The following is a 21,578-nucleotide window of genomic DNA, read 5'->3' on the forward strand; positions in this document are numbered from 1 at the left end:
AAATGTTCCTCTAAAAGAAATCATATAAGTAAAAGCTAAGTCTAAAAAGCTTGTGATAATAAAGTCTTCCATTTGCAGAAACAAAAAGCTGAGAAAGAGTGGTGTTCCAGTAATGCTTGTAGATACAGTGGAAAAAGCAAAAGTAGAGGAGTAAATGCTTTTGGCCAAGAAAGATCTAGTACTTTTGACACCAAACTGTCGAAAAATATATATGGCCTTGAGAACAAAGGGTTTTATTGAGAACAAAAACATCGAGGATGCTAGTTTTGTTGAGCAAGGCATTGACACCTTAACCAACAATGTTTTAATGGGTATTGTTGCATTTGTGAAACCATATGTGAAGGGATTGGTATTGGAATTCTATGCCAATTTGATGTCCTCAATCACTAATTCAAGAAGCCAATTGTTCTAACAGGTGTATGTAAGAGGCCATTGGTTTGATTTCAATCGAGAATTGATCCAGAGAGTGCTTAAATGTTTCAATAGAAACTTGGTTGAACTAGATGAATCCTTAGATGCCACTATTGTTGCCATTACCAACAACATTTATTGATCTTGGCCTAAAAAATGAAGCATTAGAGCTTCTTCATTGTCCATTGTATATGTTTTCATGTTTTCCATTTCAACTAGAAATTGGGTCCCAACCACATAGAAGGATTTAATTGCTCCTAAGGTAGTTGTGCTCATTAGAAAAACAATGCAAATGATTGAGTTTGAAGTGGCTTAGCTGGTATTTGATCAAGTGGTAAGTCATACTAAACAGGTATATGCTAGAAACCTGTTATCATTCCCATATTTGATTTTCCAAGTTCTAACTCTACCAAATCCAAATATTGTGAAAATCATTGAAAGATGTGAAAGGACAGTTCCTGAGCTTAAGTTCTCTCTTAAGTGGCTGAAGGGGAAGCAAGTTAACGCAGAGCCAACAGAGCATGTAGTTGGAGAGAATGTTGAATAGATAGAATAAGCAAATCATGAAGCAACAACTACAATAGGAGAGGTAGAAATGCCCACTTCCACTAGCCTTTTGAGCAATGATGAAGGATCTAAGAGATGGATGATTGATCATCTAACATCATCTATTGAATCTCATAATAGAGTGATAGCCAAGATGAGGGCTAAGATAAGGATCGTTCAGCAAATTAGGGACAAAAAGGTTGCACTAAGGAAGGATCTGTAGAGCAAGTGATCCTTACACAATTGTTCAGTCAATCTAGTGATCTTGTACCCTTGACTTGGTGGACTAACTTACTCCTACCTGGTTGTTTTGTTTTATTTATCATGTTTTCAACATTCATTTTACCTTGGTTCAATATAGAGAGTAAGGATCTATAACATTCTGGTTGGCAAGTTTGTTGAACAAAAACGGGTAGTAGAGTATAGATAATGGGGAGTAAAAGTAGAAAAGGAAGTTGCTAGTTTGAGTGCATTTTGTTTAAATGATGTCGCTTGCTATATAGGAAGTATATGTCTTTTTTCTAATTGATGACATTTGTAGAAGAAGATGTTGCAATGAAAATGCATCAAACCTTGTAGTGGTTATCTTTTTTACTTTTTGAACTCTTATTCAATACGGTAAGTATAAGTGAGATGATGATACTTATTTACTGATATTATTATTGTGGATGTTGTGGCATTGCTGCATTGATTTGGAACTATTATTATATTATGTTGTGATGTATATCTTACTTTATTGCACTTTTCCTTATTTGTTGCTTACTTAGATATAATTTAGTATTTTGATTGTTGGTGTAAATTCTAAACATAGCATTGATAGTTAAAATTATTATATTATGTACTAAGTTGAGCTAAGTAGAGTGAGGTTCATGATGAGGGGGAACTATTGTTGATTGTGGTAGTTAGCTTCCTATATTTTTTAATTTTGTTCATCAGATTGCTAAAGGGGGATATTGTTAAGGAAAAATGAGTTGAGAGTTGCCACTTGACAATGCCAACTGCAAACTACCACTGAGGTGGTTAAAAACTTGTCTTAATTGGCTTGGCAATTTAATGAAGAAAATCTTTGGACCTAATTATGTGTTGTTATATTGAAGATACTTTGGTCAATCTATAGAAACCAATCATTGGTAATCTGAAGATTGGATTGGATTCGTGTGAATCAATTAAGTCCTTGGAATGTGATATGGTCGAGATAGTGCTACTGATTTTGGAGAGATATCTTCGAGTGATTTTATTTTAATTGTTATTGATGTAATAACTATTTCAAATGAGTGACTTTTTATTCACTTAGATTCCACATTAGCAAGCTAAAATTAGATGTATGCTTTGAAGCTTGTATAGGTTTTGTAAGACAGCTAATTGAGTGCATTCTAATTGGTTCATTTGAGGAATTGTTTTGTGTTAGAGACTAAACTATTTTTGTAAACATTATTGATTGTTTACTGCCCAAGTTCTTAAGGGGAATTTGGAGGTGAGTGCTCTAGTCTTTAGGTACAAAGGTGAGATACTTGGAGAGTGATAGAGTGTGAATCACTTTTTGTATCCGTGGTAAAAGATAATGGAATTACTCATTGAGCTAGGCTCTGCAGATATAACGAAATCGAACTGCATAAACAAATCTTGGTGTTATTTTTGTTTTGTTTGCATAGTTTTTCACAATGCCAAGCTGTAACGGCCATTGCAGTCAAGTATTTCCCTTGCATTTCGTATTCTAAACAAATAGGTAACTTTAACGTAGTAACAAAAATATGTTGTGGTAATTTTATTTACTCTATAATAGAGTTTTAACTTGAATAAAGTCTAAACATACTCATTGTCAATAAATCAATATTACTAATAATTAAGTTTAATATATATTTTTAAATTCTAAATTATTTTTTATAAATAAACTTTTGTAATTTCATATTTATTAATGTAATAAAATAAAGTTATAACTTGAATAGAAATCTAACTATATAAATAGAGATTGATTTTATCTTTTAAATATCGTTTAATTAATGTTAGAGTTATATATCTATTAAATATTTAATTCTAGATCTATAAATAACATCAATTATTAGCATCTAAGAAAAACCACCAATAAAAACCATGAAGCATTAAAGTAACTATTTTTCGAAGAAGAAATATCAAATAATATTTGAATGAAAACAGCACCAGAGAAATATGTAAGAATTTTTTTTTAAATTCTAAGTTGTTTATACAATGTGAAGCAAGTACTTTTATATATTTTCTTTTTTTTATTTTACCATCATCATACATAAAGTTGTAAACAGATGAGAGAAAGATTAAAAAAGCAAAAAAATTACCAAATAAGATTTCAATAATTATAATTATTTTTTTATTTTAATTTGATATTTTAATTTATTTTATAAGATGGTTCTAATTTTTTTTCATAGGTTTATTAATGTCATAATAAATTTGAATTGTAATTAACTTTTTATACCATGCTTAAATAAATAGTTTTACTGTTTTATGTTATGATTTTATTTTCAATTAAGCAAATAGGTATAATTTTATTATTGGCTACAATATATTGTTGTTTTTACTTGGTATTAATTGTTATATTTACTTTGTATAATATACAATTTTTTACTTTTTTTTACTTGATATTACATAAAAAGAAGTCCCTAAGGACTCCATTCATGACACCTGTTAGTTATATTTATGTTTCTTTTGTTTGTGTGAAATTATAAGATGATGGATAGTTTTCAATTTTAATCCTTTTACTTTTTTAGATTAAATAACATGGTCAATTTTTATTTTTGGTCCTTATACTACACTTAAATTTGATATTTAATGTTTATGCTTTAATTTTTATATAATTTGGCACATTAACTTTTATAATACCAGTAGTTAGTCTAAATACTTTACTCTGATTCAAATGTTTATGTGAATTTAGTCTAAATACTTTACTCTGATTCAAATGTTTATGTGAATTTTAAGAATTGCTACTACTATTAAATTCAAGTTAATTACAATATTTTTTTTGTTATATGATTCCCATGTGAGTTTTTTTAGATGTCAACGAATTTGATAAAAGAATTTTAATGATGTTAATAATTGGACCTCAATTTTTGAATTCAAAAAGTTGATGTATTAAATTTCTAAAAATAAAGTATAAAAATTTAATTTCAAATATACGAAAAATATAGAAACATAGAGCATATTATATCCTTTAAATTTTTACTTTATGATTTAACTGAGAAAATAATTGACTTAAGGCAAAGCGTGGAAATCATACTAATAAAAAAACAAAGTACACTTTAAAGTCAAAGTATTCCCCTAAAAAATTAAAATATTAAGGAGAAAATAACTGAAAAGAAAGTAAAATATCTTTGTTCATACAAGTGCCTATAAATGAGGAGATAGGGTTGTAAGTGAACTAAACTTGAATGAATGGATCTTTATTCAGGTTCGTCTGTTTATTTTTAAGTTTATTCATTTTCAGTTCGTGTTCGTTTATTTATAATTTTGTGTGTTCATGTTCGTTCATTTAAGTTAAACAAAACATGTTAGTGAACAATAAAAAAACATGTTTGTGAACTAATTGAATATTTCACAATCAATGTTCATGAATAATAAACAACCAAACAATAAATAATATATATAATTTTTTAGATATAAAATTGTAATGCCCCAAAATTTAAATTTTTGTTTTTACGAATATGTGACACAAATATCTGTATTTGCTTTAGTGGTTAAGTGTTCTGGGTGTGTGTGAGAGTCCCAAGTTCAAGCCATGACTTAGGCAAATTTTGGTATTTTTATGATTTAAACCCAATCTTTGGTCAATAGGCTTCTCTCCCTATTTTTGGTAAGTTTTTGTTGACAGATTTTATATTTTTTGCTTTTAAGTTGGTGATTAATGGGAGTTCGTTAATGTCAGTTTCGGAAAGATTTAAGGACTCACAATCGATTGTTGGAGATTTTGGATTCGTGAGAATTGCGGTGGTTTGATTGAAGGTAAGTTTAAACTGCTTGATAGATGTGTATTTTGATTCGGGTTCAGTAAGTCTCCCTCGTCTCTTCCGTCATGGTTGATAATGATTACTTAGTAATGTGGTTATTCTTCTATTAATGGCGTAGGAGGAGGTTGTGGGTGATAAATTGCGTATATCGTGTCTTGGTATCGTTTTCGGGGAGCTATTGTTGGTGGTAAGCCTAGTTCTATTATCGAGTTTGAAAAACTGCTAAAATTGATATTGGTATTTTGATTTTAGGCCTTGGAGTACTTGGGAGTGGCTTTTGCGTCAAAAACAATACAGGTGTGTACCAGAAATGCAGAAAACAGGGTTCGACAGAAAGCCAAAAAACCCCCACTATCTACACCACACGAGTGTGTGCTCGCCCGTATGGTAGGCTGTGTGCCCTAACAGGGCGTGTGATCGTTGAGGCTAGGTCATGCGCGCAAGACACGGCCGTGCGATGGCCAAATAGGCCGTGTGTGACACACTGGATAGACTGATTTGGGTTGTGTGGGCTACACGGGCGTGCGGGATTTTGGGCTAGATCACATGGCTAGGGCAAATTTGGGCCGTGTGGGCCCACACAGGCAGGCCACATGGGCGTGTGAGCCCATTTTTACTGAAATGTTTGTTACGGTTGTACGGGTAGCCCAAGTTGGCTGTAAACCTTCCGTAAGGTCGGTAAGCACTACTTAGACCCTTATCTGTGTGAAATTGATTATGGGAGTTATGTACTGAACATGTTATATATAAGCATGTATACTGAACTGTATGTGTATCTGATAGACCTATGATAGCATGACATTCCATTATATGTTGCATTGCATTGGGGTGGGTTGATATTATTCAGAGGAGGTGTACTGAAAGGCTCTTAAGCCTAATTTACTGGCAGCTCTGCTGCAAACTACTATTTTGTGCCGCATTCAGTACTACTTGGAGTGTAGGGATCTGTGGGTTGATTTAATCCCCACATGGAGTGTAAGGTTAGACGGAGATGGTGTGTAGAGGCTGGTTGGGTAGGACTTTGTTACTGAATACTACATGACTGCCACTGATACTGTGATGGGCTAAAGCTCTACTGCATATTTGACACTGTACTGAGATGGGCTAAGGCCCAAAACTATTACTGATACTGAAAAGGGCTTAGGCCTAGGATTGTTTTAATTGTGCACTGTGATTACACACTGAGTTTACGTAGACTCACCCATTCTATTTAATGTGCACAGGTAATCCCCAGACTTAGATGGGTCGGTGCGGCAAAGGACTCGACGGTGGCCACACATATTTTAAAATGCTTACTTTTGTTAGTGGTTTTATTATTATTGGAATGTAATCTGTGGACTCTTTGGGACTTTTGCATAAAACTTGGGTTTTATTTATTTATAACCACTAATCGTAGGAAAAATTCGGTTCTTTTCAAAAAATTAAAGTATTTTCTAAACTCTCGATCTCTTAAACAATTTTCTATAAAACATAGGGGTTTTTCTAAAATGGTTGGATTTACTTAATTAACTCAGTTTTTCATAAAAATAAATGGTTTCTAAAGCTCCCGCAATGAATTATGTTTTAAAACAACCGACTAGAAGAGTAGGTGATTTCTGGAATCAATAGGAGTAATAAACGAACACGGTTTTATCGTAATAAATTAGTTTTCAAAATTCATTTTCATGTGACGTCGCCAGACTCGGCCACAATGTCTAGGCTGGGTTTGGGGTGTTACAAAAATAGTTAAATATAAATATTAATTATTATATTATAAATTAAAAAATATACAAGCCATAATACTTTTTTTGGTGAAACCATAATAATTTTATTAATATATACTAATTGGACAATAAACAAGCTTTAAATGAACAAAAATGGTTTGTTCATGAACATAAATGAACTGAACAAATGTTGTTTGTGTTCGGTTCGTTTAATGGACAATCCTCAAAATCTTGTTCATATTTATTTATTTAGCTTAATAAATTAACATAAATGAACAAAAAGCGTATTGTTCATGAACGGTTTATCAAATGCTCTTTTCGTTTGCAATTCTAGGAGGAGAAGGTAATGGTGCGAGGAAGGTTAGTTCACCTAAACAGAGAGTTTGTCTTGCTCTAGCTCTTCACCTGTTTAGATGAATTGGCCTTCATTGCAACACCACCTTTTTCTTTTTGTGCCCTCATTTATTGACATTTGTATCGACACTCCTCTATTTTAAACAACATAGTACAGTTAAAAATCAAAATATAAAGGAGAAAAGAATTAAAAGAAGAAATGAAATAGAATAGATAGAGGATAATGGCAAGGTTTTTAGAACCATATTAGTGGTCAAGTTGTTGGTCTAATTGATTTGATTGGTTCAATTGAATAAATTATTTTAAAAATAAAAATATATTAAAATAGAGAAAATCAGTTCATTTAGTACGACCAACAAGTTCAATCGATTCATGAGTCAACTGGTCTAACCTATAATTTTGGACCGATACTTCGACTCGTTCTCGATCTACCTGATCCAATCCAGTTATGAAGATAGTGAATGGAGGGGGAAAAGGAGGAGAGGGATAGAGCATAGAGGTTGGAGTTTTTGTTTAAAATTTTAATGAATTAATAAAATAAATATTTCGACTTTCATAGAAAAAACTGAAGAGTCAAGAGTAAAGCATGACACAATAAAACGGTCACCTTGTTAAAATAATTTTTTTGGCATTTTTTTGGCCTAGAATATAGTGCAATGTAATAGAACGTATTAAAGTGAAATAAAACGTATTAAATTGAAATAAAATGGCCACCTCATTAAAATAACCTTCCTAGTGCATCAAAGTATAATAAAACCGGCACCTTGGTTTTTAACATTTTTAATTAGATTTAAATTTTTTGAAGAATAAAAGTTAAAAATCAGTAGAAAAATTTAATTTATCAATTTTTTATTAAAAAAATAAAGATAACATGTAATCATAAATTCATATAATTTTTTATCAGTTGTTGAAATAATCGTCTTTTTTTTTTAACTCTTTTTAAACAATTACCTGAATGAAACAACTTTCTTGACGTTTTTCGCCTAGAGTAAAGCACATTAATGCAATAAAACGGCCACCTCATTGAAATAACCTCGCCTACATGGTTGTGATGCGATTTTAACCATTTTGGCCAGGTCTGTGTCGCATCTAATAGTGCCTTCATATCATTGTTATAAATTAATTTCAAATGATGTAACAAAATACTCATTGCTCAATATGAATAAAGTGGATTCAAATAATGGTATTATACATTAAAAACAAATTAATAATTAATTATCGAATATCTAATTTTTGAAGCTACCCATTTTTGTATTATCAAGTTAGGTTAAATGAGGTTGAGGCGTTTGATCTTTCACACACATGTATATGGGTGCAAGGGTATTCAAATACTCATCATGTTGAGAAAGATAAAGCATGGAGGAATGTATAGAGAACAAAGAGAGCCAACTGTGAAACATTAAACAATACATAAAAAAACACGAGAGAAATTTTAAGGAAGATTATTCAGTGATAACTTGACAACTCCTTGAATTCCTTGGTAACTCCAATAATCTTTTGGTGATACTCAGTTCTTCTTTTTCTGTCAGGTATTTCATTGCTATTATGAGTGTCTCCAGAACTGTTGCATGCTTCAGGAAAAAACTGATCATTTGGAACATAGGTTCGTCTCCAACGAATCGTGAAATTCTAATCTCTGTGAGGTGAAATGACACACAAGAAGGCACATTCTCTGCTAGAGGCTTGATTCCTTCCGATGCAGCATCCTTGAACACGAAGATACATTTGTGTTACATACAACTACTATTTAAATACATGATTTATACCGTAAATGTTTAGATCAAACCTCCATACCAGAGCTAAGTGAAGGATCTCTAGATTAGGCACGCAATGCAGGAACTCCAAAATCCACGTTCCTACCCAGGCTTCAGTTTCATTAACAAATTTCAGTTGAACAAGCTTGTGAAATGCAAACACTGGTTCAGGACCCATTGGAATAAGCTGTACACAAAAACTTGAAACAGTTATATAATTTTCAAAATGAAAAAAAAAAAAGCCTCGTATTCGAGACTTGTGAAGAAGTTTATACTAACCGTCTCAGCGTGCGTAATGAGTAAATATAAACACTTCACATTGCAAATTGCTTGAAGAAGATTAGTAGCAGCACGTTCACGGTTCACATCATATATTGCGTACTCAGGACATTGATGGACTTTAATATTAGCATGTTCTAGAGAATTCATGCTACTCACACGATAGCCGTCAGCTAGCATGTCATAAATTTTGAAATATTCAAGATTTGGAGCATTAATCACCATCTTATAATCCTTATCTCTGTTAACCAATACGAATTCTAAAGTCATTCTCTTAAGTGAAAGATTATGGATATTCACCTCAGTTATGTTTCTACCCAATTTCACAAACTCCATATACAACTCTTCAAGTACATGGCAACTAGAAACTAGCTTAAAAATTAAACCATCTGAAAATAAGAAATTTGAGAGATTTAGAGATTTCAGATTTGGTAAAGAAACGTCAGGTGGAATCTTCATGTCACCAGGTATATCCAATTCCAGTGTCACCAATGACTGGCAAGTAAACAGAAGAGTTGGCAACCTGAGGGTTTTTCCATAGCTTACCACAAGTTCCTTAATTCCACGGCTTAATACGGCACATATCCAACCATAAAGGCGTGGACAATCACCGTCAGATGCATTCTCAGTCACCCTAAAGCATTCTAAACGTACCTGCTGCTTGGGGAAAAGCAATAGTCTATCAACAAAGTTCTTGAAATCGTTAAAATCTCTACGAGTGAAACCTCGAAATTGACGATAATCATATAAATCCAGGGTGGACATAAAAGTAAAGAGATATCTCCACCTAGGTGAAAGAACAGAGGTTCGAACTGCATCTTTGATGGGAAGGAAACACAACATGTGACAAAGAATATGATCAGGCAAAGTACTGATCCTGTCTAGGACGCCCTCGTTTTTTGCTTGCTTCGCCATTGAGGCTTTTGTAGAGCTTAAAAGGCTAAGGAGAAGAAGGATTGAGAACTAAAAAGTTACTTTTTTGTACGTCACTTCCTTACCACCTACAGACACCCTTCGCGATTATCAGCTTACCAACCCGAACCAGCCACCAATACCATCGCTTAAGCTTAGCTACAGACCCATTACCAACCCAAAAACCACAAACACGACCAGACCAGACCAACCAAAGCAACAAAAGGCAAAGAAAACCACAACCAAAATCCCCCTCGGTTCTAAAGCAGAGGAGAGACCTGCACAAAAAGAAAAAATCAACAAGCCAGAAAACAAAAAAGGGAAGCGAAATGAAACGAAACGAAACGAAATGCAGACCCGTTTCGAGTTTCTGAGCATCACGCAAGGGTGACTTAAGGATATAAGTTGGAGGCTGGGGTTTGCTAGCTTGGATTTGAAATGAGACCAGAGTCTGGAGAAACGATAAGAGGGAAGGTGGGGAAAGCTGAAGCCTGAAAGGAGATGGCTTGTGGAAGGATTTAAGCGTAAGCTTCTTGTTATATAGGAACTAGTAGGAGGAAGCAGCCAAAGATGAAAATTGAAAAGGATTTGTTTTTTAATGCTTAAGTGTGAAAAGGAAAATGCTTTGACCCATCAATCCAAATCATCATACATCTATAACTGATTCTGACGAGGAAGATTTCGATTCGAGAAACGTACGTCACGTGTATTTTATTTTAATTTCACTTTATATTTATAGTTAATTATAATAGAGTAGATTTTGATTCGAGATATGCATATTAGATTTATTTTATTTTGATTTTGATTTGTATGAATTAATTTTAAAAATAAAATTTATTGTGTAAGGGTGTTTATTATACTTTTACCGCTAAATGTTGGAAGGAAAAGAAAAAAGAAACTTACAGCATGTTTGGTTGGGTGTATTGGATTAGCCAATACACCCCTAATCCGTGGGCCCCACTAATCTCCACTTAATCCCGTGTTTGGTTTGATGTATTGCCTATTACAGGCCTATTACAACACGGATGTATTCCTCATTTTCTCTGCTTCAACAACGATTAGCCAATCCGTTTCAAAAGTAAGGATTAGCTAATCGTTTCTGTTTTATCCTCCCCAGCCAAAATCTGCTGCTCCACCCCACCCTCTCCCTCCCAACATCAACAGCAATTTTCTTCGAACCAAATCTCCACCGTCTCGCGTTTGGGAAGCGAGAAAGTGCGAGAAAAATGAGCAAACCGGGGAAGAAAGTCGTCGATGTCGCGTTCAAAGCATCAAAGAACATTGATTGGGAAGGGATGGCTAAGCTTTTGGTCTCCGATGAGGCTCGCAAAGAGTTCGCTACTCTTCGTCGCACTTTTGATGAAGTTAACTCTACTTTACAAACCAAATTCAGCCAAGTCTTTTTCTTCTCTCTAATCCCTAGCTCCTTTTTTATTCTCTCTATAAATCAATTGGGATGTTTTGGGTTGTCTCCTACACGATGGCGTAGCCAGCTTGTGAAACGGTCATGAATTGGTTATCTTCTGGTGGAGTTACAGAGTTGTTACCTGAAGCAAATGTACAGCCCAATGAGAGATTCATGGTGATGCGGGAAGTTAGTCCATTGCCTATTTCACTGTTATCTGGCTTTTCAGTGAATCTTTATTTGAAGTTGGTCTTTCAAATGGAAGAATCTTTATTTGCTGGGCAGGTATTATCCTGAATAGAGTAATGTAATCTAATTTATAAATTGATCACTATTTTCTTGTAGGCTTAATTAATTTTTATTTGGTCTTTGACAATTGGATCACTACTGATTTTCAAACTATTTCTAATGCTTGGTATTGATTCGTTTGACGCAGGTTGTTCCTAGTATTGCTATGGTTGAAACATACACCAGATTGTTGCTCATTGCACCTCATTCGTTATTTTGTTCGCACTTTAGTGTAACTTGCTTCCCTTCTAATGTTATTATTTCTTATCTTTTAGAAGATTTCTTAGTAAAGGATTAGTGTCATGCAGTTTTCGAGATTTGTGGTATAAATTTTGTCCATCGGAAAAGTTATTCCATCTCATTTTTAGTGGAAGTCTTAAGAAGTAATTGCCACTTTCAATATACTTGTAACCTCATTCTTGCTACTGGCTGAAAGTAAGTCAATCATCCTACTAATTTGGAAAAACAAATTTTGACTTATAATGACTTTATCTGTCAATATAATATTTGTTTTTTAGATTTCCTGACATCTGTTCAAGATCATGCTACTTTTCATCCAAACCAACTAACTGACTAAATGTAACAATTCACCCTTTATTAAATCATTTAATTTAGAAAATTGCACTTTGGAAATTTCTTTCCAAACCCATTGTAACCATCCATTGGCAACTTATATAAGAGCCAATGATGATTTATGATCAATAGATGACTCCATGTAATGGGAGAAGGCTTAGTTGTTGTCTGACTGCTGATTTTTTCAATTTAGACCAAAGCTAAAGTCTGATTTCCTTATTCTCTCTTTATGGATTTACAAAAATATATTGTCACTTGCTAATAGAATAATAGGATTTCTTTAAAATGCCTTCTTTGCAGCATTTGGCACAGAGGAATGCTTCTTTATTGAGCAAGCCTGCGGTGACACTTCTGGTGCTTGAAATTGTCAACTATCGTCTGCTTCCACCGTACAGGTGATCTTCTGCATGGTTCATTCAGCCAAGATACTCCTCTCCCTTCTGCTGGTCATAGCATGTGATAGTATTTAGAATGGAATTTGCAGTTTCAGATTGAGCTTTCTGATTCCTGAGGATTTCTGTGCCCTTTGCTTTATATTGCTATTGCTTTATATTTCTCTGATCATTTTCCAGCTCCAGATCTCCTTGATCTTTCCTAGATCAGTTCCATGCCCCATACTTCACTGAAAGTTCAATGGAAATCAATTGCCAATGAGGACATTGTTTAAATTGGCTGCTATTTTGTTTGCAAATACAATTCTTATTTATGTGCAATTCACTTGTTGAATGCTATTAGCATTTAACAATTTCAGATTAATGCCGTAGATGTTTCATTTCAATAATGCTATTATGTGATCAGATTCTTCTGGACACCAAAACTTGAGATACTCCTATACTTATGTTCAAAGTAGAATGAAGAAAATATAGACATCTAGCTACTCAATTCTCACTTGTCTGCAATTTCTAGCAGTCGAAGTAATCATATTTATCATGCTTGTTATAAGGTTTGGATGGAGTTTTGAGGGATTCACCGTTACAAATGTTATATACTCTTCCATTGCAGGTGTAGAGATCCCCAAGTTTGTTAACACCGTCACTCCTCAATACAAACCAAAATTTGATGAATTGGTGAGAATCAACAGGATAATTGACTCTCTTTTACCCTGTCTCCAAGTTTTTTCCTCGAATGATGTGCTATTTATTTGTGGTTATAGCTTGTAGAATTGAAAGAGGCAGAGGAGAAATCCTTGAAAGAGTCTGAGCGATTGGAGAAAGAAATTGCCGAGGTTCAAGAACTTAAGGTAATAAATAAAACAATGCCGGAATGTGTGTTGTTGTGTTCCAAATCACAATTGCTGAATTTTTTATCTTTTTTTATGAACAGCAAAAAATCAGCACCATGACCGCAGACGAGTACTTTGAGAAACATCCAGAGCTTAAAAAGAAATTCGATGATGAGATCCGGAATGACTACTGGGGCTATTGACATCTTTGTGAATTTAATGGCCAAGCTTTTGGTCTCGACTAGAATTTCTAAACCGTTTCTGTTGTTTTAATCCCTTTTTCTCTTGTGCGGTGATCTGGGTTGGAAAGATTAGGCTGTAATGATAAGAAAATAATTGTGTGAGAAAAATTTATCCAATCATTTGAGAAACAAGGTGGATCTTGTAAGACATGCATTCTATTTAGCAGGCATCCGCAGTCATACTTTTATGGCAAAATTTTTACTGTTTGCCCTCTTCATTCCATTCTGTTTTATGTTTATTATTTGAATATTATCTAGATACAATTGAATTTGGACACCTATTTATCTTGATCCATTCTATATGTATTTTTTAATAAGTGGCTATTTATATTATTAGTATTTTGAAATTTTAAATTTTATAAATTAATATAAAAAAGGTTTTTACATCAAGAATGAATTTATTGATTCAAGTGCATCTAGACAATCATTTATCCAAATTCATCGGGACGTGCTTTTTAGTTCTTTTTAATATTAATTATTTTAAATTGTATAAATTCATATAAGAAATTTTATTATCAAGAATTTTATGAAATTATATATTATTATTAAATTATATGTAATAATAATTATTTTAAATTATACAAATTCATGTAAGATAATTTATTAGTTATAATTATTTTAAATTTTATTAAATCATATATTTTAATTAAAATATATTTAATATTAATTATTTCAAATTATCTTTTATGGTATCATATATTATGATTTGAGTAAATTCATATAAGAATATTAATTATTAAGAATTTTATTAAATTATATATTTTAATTATAATATATTTAATAATAATTATGTTTAAATATGATTAAAATATTTATTATTGATAATAATAATCTTATTAAAATTTAAATAATAATAACAATAATCATTTACCAAAACAAATTTATGCTAAGGGTATTCTAGTCATTTTAGTTTTTTCCACTATGCTATTACACCTCTATTCCATTACATTCAACCAAACAGTTGATTTGCTATTACACCTCTAATCCAATACACTTCTAATCCAATACACCTCTAATCCAATACAGCGAACCAAACGCACCCTTAGGGTTTGGATTTACCTTGTGAAAGCTTTTGGGTTCATCATTTGATAGAAGCCACTAATTCCAATTTTAAGGAATCCTTTGACTGACCCAAATTATTACCGTTCTGCACCCTCTAGTATGGTCACTTGTTTCCTTATTTTAGTTTCCAGTTTCCAAGCTCAATTTTTGTAAATTTCATTACTGTTCTTAAATTCTCTATCAATTTTGCAAAGTATTTTCTTTAAAGTTAGACGTACATTTCAGATTATTTTTAATATAAAATGATATTTTATACAACATTAAAAGGTTCTTTTTAATAACTCATATAATCAATTAAATTATAAATTTTAGTTAATATATTAAGAAAGCCATTAAAGCAACATTAAAATTAAAGATATAATGATTTATTTAGCCTTTTAACTTTATAAAAAATAATTTTAGCCCTCCATTTAATTTTTGTCTATTTTACCTCTTAAACTTGTGGTTTTTTTTTTCAAATCACCTTACAATGAGGGAAAATGTTAATATTTTTAACTTTGCTGACACGACATACACGTGAATTGCCACATGAATGACACATTATATTTAATTAATTTTTTAAAATTTTAAAAATTCAAAAAATTCAAAAAATATTTTTAAAAATTAAAAATCATTAAAATTATTTAAAATATAAAATTATAAAAAATATTTTTTAACATTTTTAAATTTTTAAAAAAGTAATTAAATATCTGTATGTCATTCACATGACAATTCATGTGTATGCCACATCAGCATAATTAATAAATGTTAATTTTTTCATCCATTTTGGAATAATTTTAAAAAACTCATTCAAAAATTAAATTGATAACTAGAATAAATTTTTATTTTTAAAATTGGAGGCTCAAAAAAAATATTATGGAAAGTTTACATTACACAAAAAGTTTGCCGCTTTGGCACGTCTTTGTCTGTCGTTTTATGACACGATTTATTCTTGTTCCTTGTTTCTCTACTGTCTTATTTTCCTCTGGATTTTTGAGTCTTTCAGTGTTCTAACGACTTGCTTTTCAGTTCGGTGGGGATGGTTTTTTAGTTAATAACAGGAATGGATTGGGGAATAGCCGATCTAAATCTGAATGATGGTGAAGATGAGGCGTTTTCTTTACCAGTTGATTCTAAAGAACAAAATGTGATGTATGATTTCTATTTGATGGGGTGTTATCTTACTGCTAGTGTGGTGCATTTTCCTGCAATGAGAAATACTATGGCTAATATTTGGCATCCTTTGAAGGGTGTGCAAATTTCTGATCTGGGGGAGAAACGCTTTCTTTTTAATTTTTTTAATGAGGTGGATATTTCTCGGGTTATTTCAGGCGCTCCATGGACTTTTAATAATCACCTTCTGGTTTTCCATCGTCTCGTGGAGTGTGAAGATCCTATGGCATTCCTGTTGGTATTTGCAGACTGGTGGATTCAGGTTCAAGATCTGCCTCCAAGTTTCTTCAGGGATTCTATGGCAGTTCAGTTTGGAAATTTTATTGGAAAATTTCTAGAATACGACATGAAGCAGTTGTCCAATGGGTATATGAATTATATGCGGATTCGAGTCCAGCTTAATGTTCGAAAATCTTTACCAAGACAAAAGAAAATTAAGATTTCGGAGTCCAAGTTCACTTATGCAAAGTTTAAGTATGAAAAGTTAACTCTATTCCATTTTTTATATGGATGTCTTGGTCATGGAGATAATTTCTGTCCGATGAGGTTACAATATGGAATGCAGGAATTAGAGATGGGCTAGGACCTGTCACTGAGAACTCAAGGGAGAAAGGCCTCCATTGTCAACAGCATCTGGTTGAGGGGAGAAGGAGAAAACAGTTTTTTTGGAAAGTCTAGATTTGGGCAATTTTCTAGCCAACAATCAAGCAAAAATAAAGGGAGAGAATCAGGAGGAAATTTTAATTTCCCTCTTGGAATTAATTTGGAAGGTACCAAATTTCCTGTCGTGTTGAATGAGTACCAACAAGGAAATAATTTTCACCATAATGAAGATAAGGATTTGGAACGTGGAAAAAGTCAAATATCTGGCCTGCGCTTTATGAGGATGCCCAAAGGGCAACTTTAGGTGGGCTGGGCCATTTGTAGGGGGTAGGGGTGGCAATTATGGATTGTGAGCTAGAGGATGAAACTTTTATTAATGAGGAAGGAAAAAAAAGGCAGAGATTTAACGTTTTGATCTTTAATATTTCTAACACTCAAGATTCATTGGAGGTTACAGGGGAGAATTCTTCTCATTCTAAATAGATATCGTCGGCTGTCATTGGGCATACCAATCGAAGGCAATAAAAATTATGTGCTGGAATATTTGAGGATTGGGGAGTCCGCGAGCAGTTAGAAAACTTCAGAGTATGCTGAAGTTTTATCATCCCCAAATTATCTTCTTTATGGAGACTAAATTGAGTGCTACAAAGATGGAGGTTGTTAGAAGGTGTGGATTCTTTAATGGTGTAGACGGCAAAAGGTTTTAGAGGAAGCTTACGCCTTGGATGGAATGGGAATAACTTAGTTAATTTGCAGAGTTTCTTAAAGAATCATATTGATGGTGAGATTCAAGAAGAAGAAAATTCTCGATGGCGATTCATTGGATTTACGGGGCTCTAGAGGTTAGGAATAAATCGGAGACATGGGAGTTACTTCAAAGATTAGGGAGGAATACCTTATTGCCATGGTTGGTTGGGGGGACTTCAATGATATTCTTTTCACTCACGAAAAATTAAGGAGGTTTGCTAATGGAGGAGGCTCGAATGGAGGTCTTTCGTATAACATTGGAAGATTGTTGACTGAAGGATATAGGTTTTTCGGGAGCTTGGTTCACATGGTTCACATGGCAAAGAGGTAGAACTGTAGAACGGATATTAGAGAAAGAATTGATAGAGGAGTTGCCAATGATGATTGGCTTCAACAATTCCCAAAGTACACCTTGAGGTATTTTCCACATTCTTTCTCAGATCATTGTCCTTTGTTCATTGAAACAGAGGATGTCAGGATGGGTGGACAATCCGATAGATTTCGTTTTGAAGTCTGGTGGGTTTTGGAAGAGTAGTGTTAAGAGGAGGTAAGAAAGTTATGGGAGGGTAGTTTTGGTTCTTTTTTATCTTGAATGGTAACCATGGTAACTAATTTGCAAGTTTGGTGGAACAAAATTAAGAACAAAAGAGGGAGGGAAGTGAAACGGTTGACTAGGAGATTGGAGAAACTAAACTGTGAGGAGATTTCAGAAGAGAACTTGGGAGAAATAGTCGAGGTCAAACTTCATTTGAATATGGAGATGGACAAGGAGGAAAAATATTGGGAGCAACGTGTAAGAGCAAATTGGTTAAAAATGGGCAACAAGAACACTTTATTTTTTCATAAATTTGCTTCCCAAAGAAAACATGTCAATCGAATCAAGGGTTTGCAAAGAAGGGATGGATATCTTATTACAGATGATAAGGAGGCGGAGAGTATTGCTCATGAGTATTTTTCGAATCTTTTTGCATCTAGAGGTGTTGGGGATTTGAAACATATTCTTTCTGGGGTACATTCATGTGTGTTGGATCAAATGAACCAAAGCTTGACGGCCACTTAAAAGGAGGAAATAATTGAGGCTTTGAAAAGCATGGGGCCTACAAAAGCCTTGGGTGCTGATGGTTTTCCGGTAATTTTCCACCAGAAGTGCTAACACATTATTGGTAAGGATGTTTGCATTTTTTGTTTAGATATTCTGAATAACATCAAATCTTTGGAGGATATAAACAAAACCCAATTAGTGTTGACTCCCAAGACTGCTAATCCTAGCAATCTAAAGAATTTTCGCCCCATTAGTCTATGTACAATTATTTATAAGATTATTGCAAAAACTATTGCTAATCGGCTTCAAAAGGCTTTACATGAGTGCATTGACAACTCACAGAGTGCTTTCATACCTAGTAGACTCATAACTGGCAATGTGCTTCTGGCATATGAGGTGCTTCATTCTTTTAAGAATAAAAGATATGGGAAAAATGGTTTCATAGCTTTAAAACTTGATATGAGTAAGGCCTATGATAGAGTGGAGTAGCCATTCATTAAAAGAATGGTGTCAAAAATAGGTTTTAACAAACGATTTATTGATTTTATTATCCGTTGAGTTAATTCTATCTAGTATTCCATTTTGATTAACGGGGAAGAAGGATCAAGTTTCAAGCCTTCTAGGGGTTTGCATCAAGGGGATCCCTCAAGTCCTTATCTGTTCTTATTTTACAGAGAAGGGCTTTCTGCGCTAATGGGGCTAGCAAGTCAGGAAAAAAATTCATGGTGCTAAAGTTTATAGGTCGGCCCTACCTATAACTCACCTCATGTTTGGAGATGACTGTATCCTGTTTGGAGAGGTATCGAATCAGGGGATTAATGTGCTGAAAGAAATTCTTGGAGAGTATGAGTCTTGCTCGGGGCAGTGTGTTAATTATGAAAAATCCACGATTTTTTTCAGTACGAATGTGAAGGATCAAGACAAGAATAGAGTGTTTCAGGCTCTTAATGTTCGTTGTTCGACCGATCCGGAGAGATATCTCAGGCTTCCAAACATGGTGGATCGTAAGAAGAAAATGGCTTTCCAAAATTTGAAAGACCGTTTGAAGCAGAAAATCAACAATTGGAGTGTTAGGCATATTTCACAAAGTGGTGAGAGGTCTTTATTAAGGCTGTTCTACAGGCTATTCCCACCTATACGATGGCCTGTTTCCTTTTACCAAAATCATTTTGTGTAGAATTGGAAAACATAATGGGTTCATTTTGGTGGAGGAATAATCATGGCAAGTGGGGGATGCATTGGTGTGATTGGAAGGCTTTATGTGCGCTTAAGGAAGAAGGTGGTATGGGCTTTCGTCATTTGAGTTCTTTTAATATTGCTTTATTGGCCAAACAAGGTTGGCGTTTGTTACGTAACCCTAATTTTTTACTAGTGCGTACTTTGAAAGCCAGATATTTTAAAGACTCTGATTTCTTGAACTTTACTTTGGGAAGTTTACCTTCTTTTACCTGGCAGAGTATCAAGGCTGCGAGGGGCCTCCTTTTGAAGAGGCTGGGTTGGCGGATTGGGGATGGTCAGAAAGTTTCTATTAGGGAAGACGTTTGGATACCTGGAGATGAACATATCAGAATTTAGAATATGAATAATAATCAGAGTCTCATTAAAGTTGCAGATCTAATTGATACAAATTCTAAACAATAGAAGTCTGATCTGATCCATTTTACCTTTGAAGAACAGATTGCAGAAAGGATTCTCTGTATTCCTCTTCCTTTGTTTGAGTATGAAGACTCTCTTGTTTGGTGGGGTGAGTTGTTAGGTGAGTACTCAGTTCGAAGTGGTCACAGACTTCTTTTACAAGACGGACATAATCAATTACATATAGATCACAAGCAATTTTACAAAAAATTATGGAAATTAGATTTACCCTCTAAAACCAAAATTACAGTCTGGAGATTCTTATGCAACTATCTGCCTAGTTTTAGTAATCTTCACTTTTGCATAATGATGGCTTCCCCCACGTGTCAAATATGTCAAACAGGAGCAGAAACAAGGGAACATATATTTCAGGAATGTTCTCATACAAAAGATACATGAGAGCAGTTACATATGGCATGGCTTCCAGATGACAACTCAGACTTTACAGTTTGGTTGAAAAATACCTTTGAGTCCAGATCCATGGCTTTGTGTAGAATAACGGTATGTGTTTTATGAGCGATATGGACGTCTCGAAACAAATTTTTTCATGAGGGGGAAAACCAATCAGGTGTTCAAATTGCTAGTTTTGTGCAAAATTATTTAAAGAAACTTGATGGTCTAAAAAGCTCTATACCTAAAAAAAAGATCTGTGTAGACAGATGGCCTGCTCCGATGGGATCAAGATTGAAAGTGAACTTCGACGCAGCTTTAACAACCACAACAATGAGTCGTACTCGGGGTTAGTGATTCGTAACAGTAAAGCAGAGGTCATTTGTTCTAAAACAGAAATGAACTTGAACATACCATCTGTTTTTGCCGTAGAAGTAGTGGCGTGTCTTCAGGCACTGAAGTTGGGGTTACAACTTAGGTTGAGGGAGGTGGAGGTTGAATGTGACTCTCGGTCGGTCATCCGGAAGCTGCAAGAGGAAAATGAGGACAGATCTGAGATTTCTGTGTATATCAAAGATTCTTAGAACCTTAGTTGTCAAATTTAGTCTTTGTGTTTTTTCTTTTTACAAACAGGGAGTCTAACAAAGTCACCCATTGTTTAGCACAAGAAGGACTTAAGAATAGAGAAACCACTTATTTGTCAAATCTGGTATTTTCTAGTGCGACGGAGGCGGTGGCTGAATATAGGAGGTGGACCAAGGCGATGAGTGAGGACAGGGGAATAATATATGAAAGGGCTGAAGAAAGTGTTTTGGAATTTTGATTATGGTGAGAGTTTCAATTGGGTTTTTTCAATGTGCATCGGGGTAATGAAAAGTTTTGATAGGATAGATATGATGGGTAATTAAAGCACCTGTTGGTTTTGCTTCCCCATGCGGTTTCTTGCTATTTTCCAAAAGGGGTTTCAATTATTGGAGTTAACTAGAGAACGATGTCTCTAGAGCTCCCCTTATTGCTGTTTGCTGGATTTTGTTTTTGGGCTATTTTTCGGTTTTTCTTTGGATTATTTTTGTTTTAGGCTTTTGTTTGTTTGGTTTTTTAGTCTGTTTGTTCAGACTGGTCTTTTAAGACCCATGACCTTATGGCTTTGATTTTGTGTTGGCCTTTTTGAATAAAATCCAGCGATTATTTCTTCAAAAAAAATATTATGGAAAAATTAAATTTTGATGCACGAAGTAGGAAACCATTCTAGTTTATAAACAAATTAAAATTGATAAACAATAATTA

The 21,578-nt window shown here is 33.8% G+C and overlaps 3 protein-coding genes and 1 long non-coding RNA gene across 9 annotated transcripts; 2 read left to right on the forward strand and 2 right to left on the reverse strand.

Annotated features, from left to right (window-relative positions):
- Positions 1 to 8,325: 8,325 nt before the first annotated feature.
- LOC107893520 (F-box/LRR-repeat protein At3g59190) lies at positions 8,326 to 10,442 on the reverse strand. 2 transcript variants are annotated; one of them, XM_016818543.2, is made up of 4 exons: positions 10,288 to 10,442; positions 9,019 to 10,208; positions 8,780 to 8,926; positions 8,326 to 8,691 (listed from the first exon to the last, which is right to left on the reverse strand). In XM_016818543.2, exons 2-4 carry the CDS (start codon positions 9,931 to 9,933, stop codon positions 8,428 to 8,430), a joined length of 1,326 nt encoding a protein of 441 aa, XP_016674032.1. In that variant the 5' UTR covers positions 9,934 to 10,208; positions 10,288 to 10,442; the 3' UTR covers positions 8,326 to 8,427. The 2 variants fall into 2 exon arrangements, with proteins under 2 accessions (XP_016674032.1, XP_016674033.1); XM_016818544.2 differs by having other exon boundaries at positions 9,019 to 10,425.
- A 908-nt stretch (positions 10,443 to 11,350) lies between these two features.
- Positions 11,351 to 11,921, forward strand: LOC107894478 (mediator of RNA polymerase II transcription subunit 23-like). The gene is made up of 2 exons (XM_016819750.2): positions 11,351 to 11,620; positions 11,772 to 11,921. The coding sequence occupies exons 1-2, from the start codon at positions 11,438 to 11,440 to the stop codon at positions 11,919 to 11,921; spliced, it is 333 nt and encodes a 110-aa protein (XP_016675239.2). The 5' UTR covers positions 11,351 to 11,437.
- Positions 11,922 to 12,205: 284 nt separating this feature from the next.
- LOC121212495 (uncharacterized) lies at positions 12,206 to 21,269 on the reverse strand. Of its 5 annotated transcripts, none has more exons than XR_005907742.1 (4): positions 20,706 to 21,269; positions 19,931 to 20,607; positions 19,715 to 19,815; positions 12,206 to 12,818 (listed from the first exon to the last, which is right to left on the reverse strand). It is a non-coding gene; the product is annotated as an uncharacterized lncRNA (long non-coding RNA). The 5 variants fall into 5 exon arrangements; XR_005907743.1 differs by having other exon boundaries at positions 19,705 to 19,815; XR_005907744.1 differs by lacking the exon at positions 12,206 to 12,818 and adding an exon at positions 13,416 to 13,734 and having other exon boundaries at positions 19,705 to 19,815.
- Positions 12,852 to 13,789, forward strand: LOC107893519 (ATP synthase subunit d, mitochondrial-like). The gene is made up of 3 exons (XM_016818542.2): positions 12,852 to 13,263; positions 13,350 to 13,436; positions 13,520 to 13,789. The coding sequence occupies exons 1-3, from the start codon at positions 13,126 to 13,128 to the stop codon at positions 13,619 to 13,621; spliced, it is 327 nt and encodes a 108-aa protein (XP_016674031.1). The 5' UTR covers positions 12,852 to 13,125; the 3' UTR covers positions 13,622 to 13,789.
- Positions 21,270 to 21,578: the final 309 nt, after the last annotated feature.

Source organism: Gossypium hirsutum, chromosome A13, assembly GCF_007990345.1.
Source record: "Gossypium hirsutum isolate 1008001.06 chromosome A13, Gossypium_hirsutum_v2.1, whole genome shotgun sequence".
Classification (NCBI taxonomy): Eukaryota; Viridiplantae; Streptophyta; class Magnoliopsida; order Malvales; family Malvaceae; genus Gossypium; species Gossypium hirsutum.

Bases quoted from the DNA above. Each gene is read 5' to 3' on its own strand.
- LOC107894478 (XM_016819750.2), top strand. From the start codon at position 11,438: ATGAATTGGTTATCTTCTGGTGGAGTTACAGAGTTGTTACCTGAAGCA. The intron at 11,621-11,771 runs GTATTATCCTGA...CGTTTGACGCAG, and splicing joins AATCTTTATTTGCTGGGCAG to GTTGTTCCTAGTATTGCTAT.
- LOC107893519 (XM_016818542.2), top strand. From the start codon at position 13,126: ATGCTTGTTATAAGGTTTGGATGGAGTTTTGAGGGATTCACCGTTACA. The intron at 13,264-13,349 runs GTGAGAATCAAC...TTGTGGTTATAG, and splicing joins AACCAAAATTTGATGAATTG to CTTGTAGAATTGAAAGAGGC. The intron at 13,437-13,519 runs GTAATAAATAAA...TTTTATGAACAG, and splicing joins CCGAGGTTCAAGAACTTAAG to CAAAAAATCAGCACCATGAC.
- LOC107893520 (XM_016818543.2), bottom strand. From the start codon at position 9,933: ATGGCGAAGCAAGCAAAAAACGAGGGCGTCCTAGACAGGATCAGTACT. The intron at 8,927-9,018 runs GTTAGTATAAAC...TTTTGTGTACAG, and splicing joins TCATTACGCACGCTGAGACG to CTTATTCCAATGGGTCCTGA. The intron at 8,692-8,779 runs GTATGGAGGTTT...TTCGTGTTCAAG, and splicing joins AGATCCTTCACTTAGCTCTG to GATGCTGCATCGGAAGGAAT.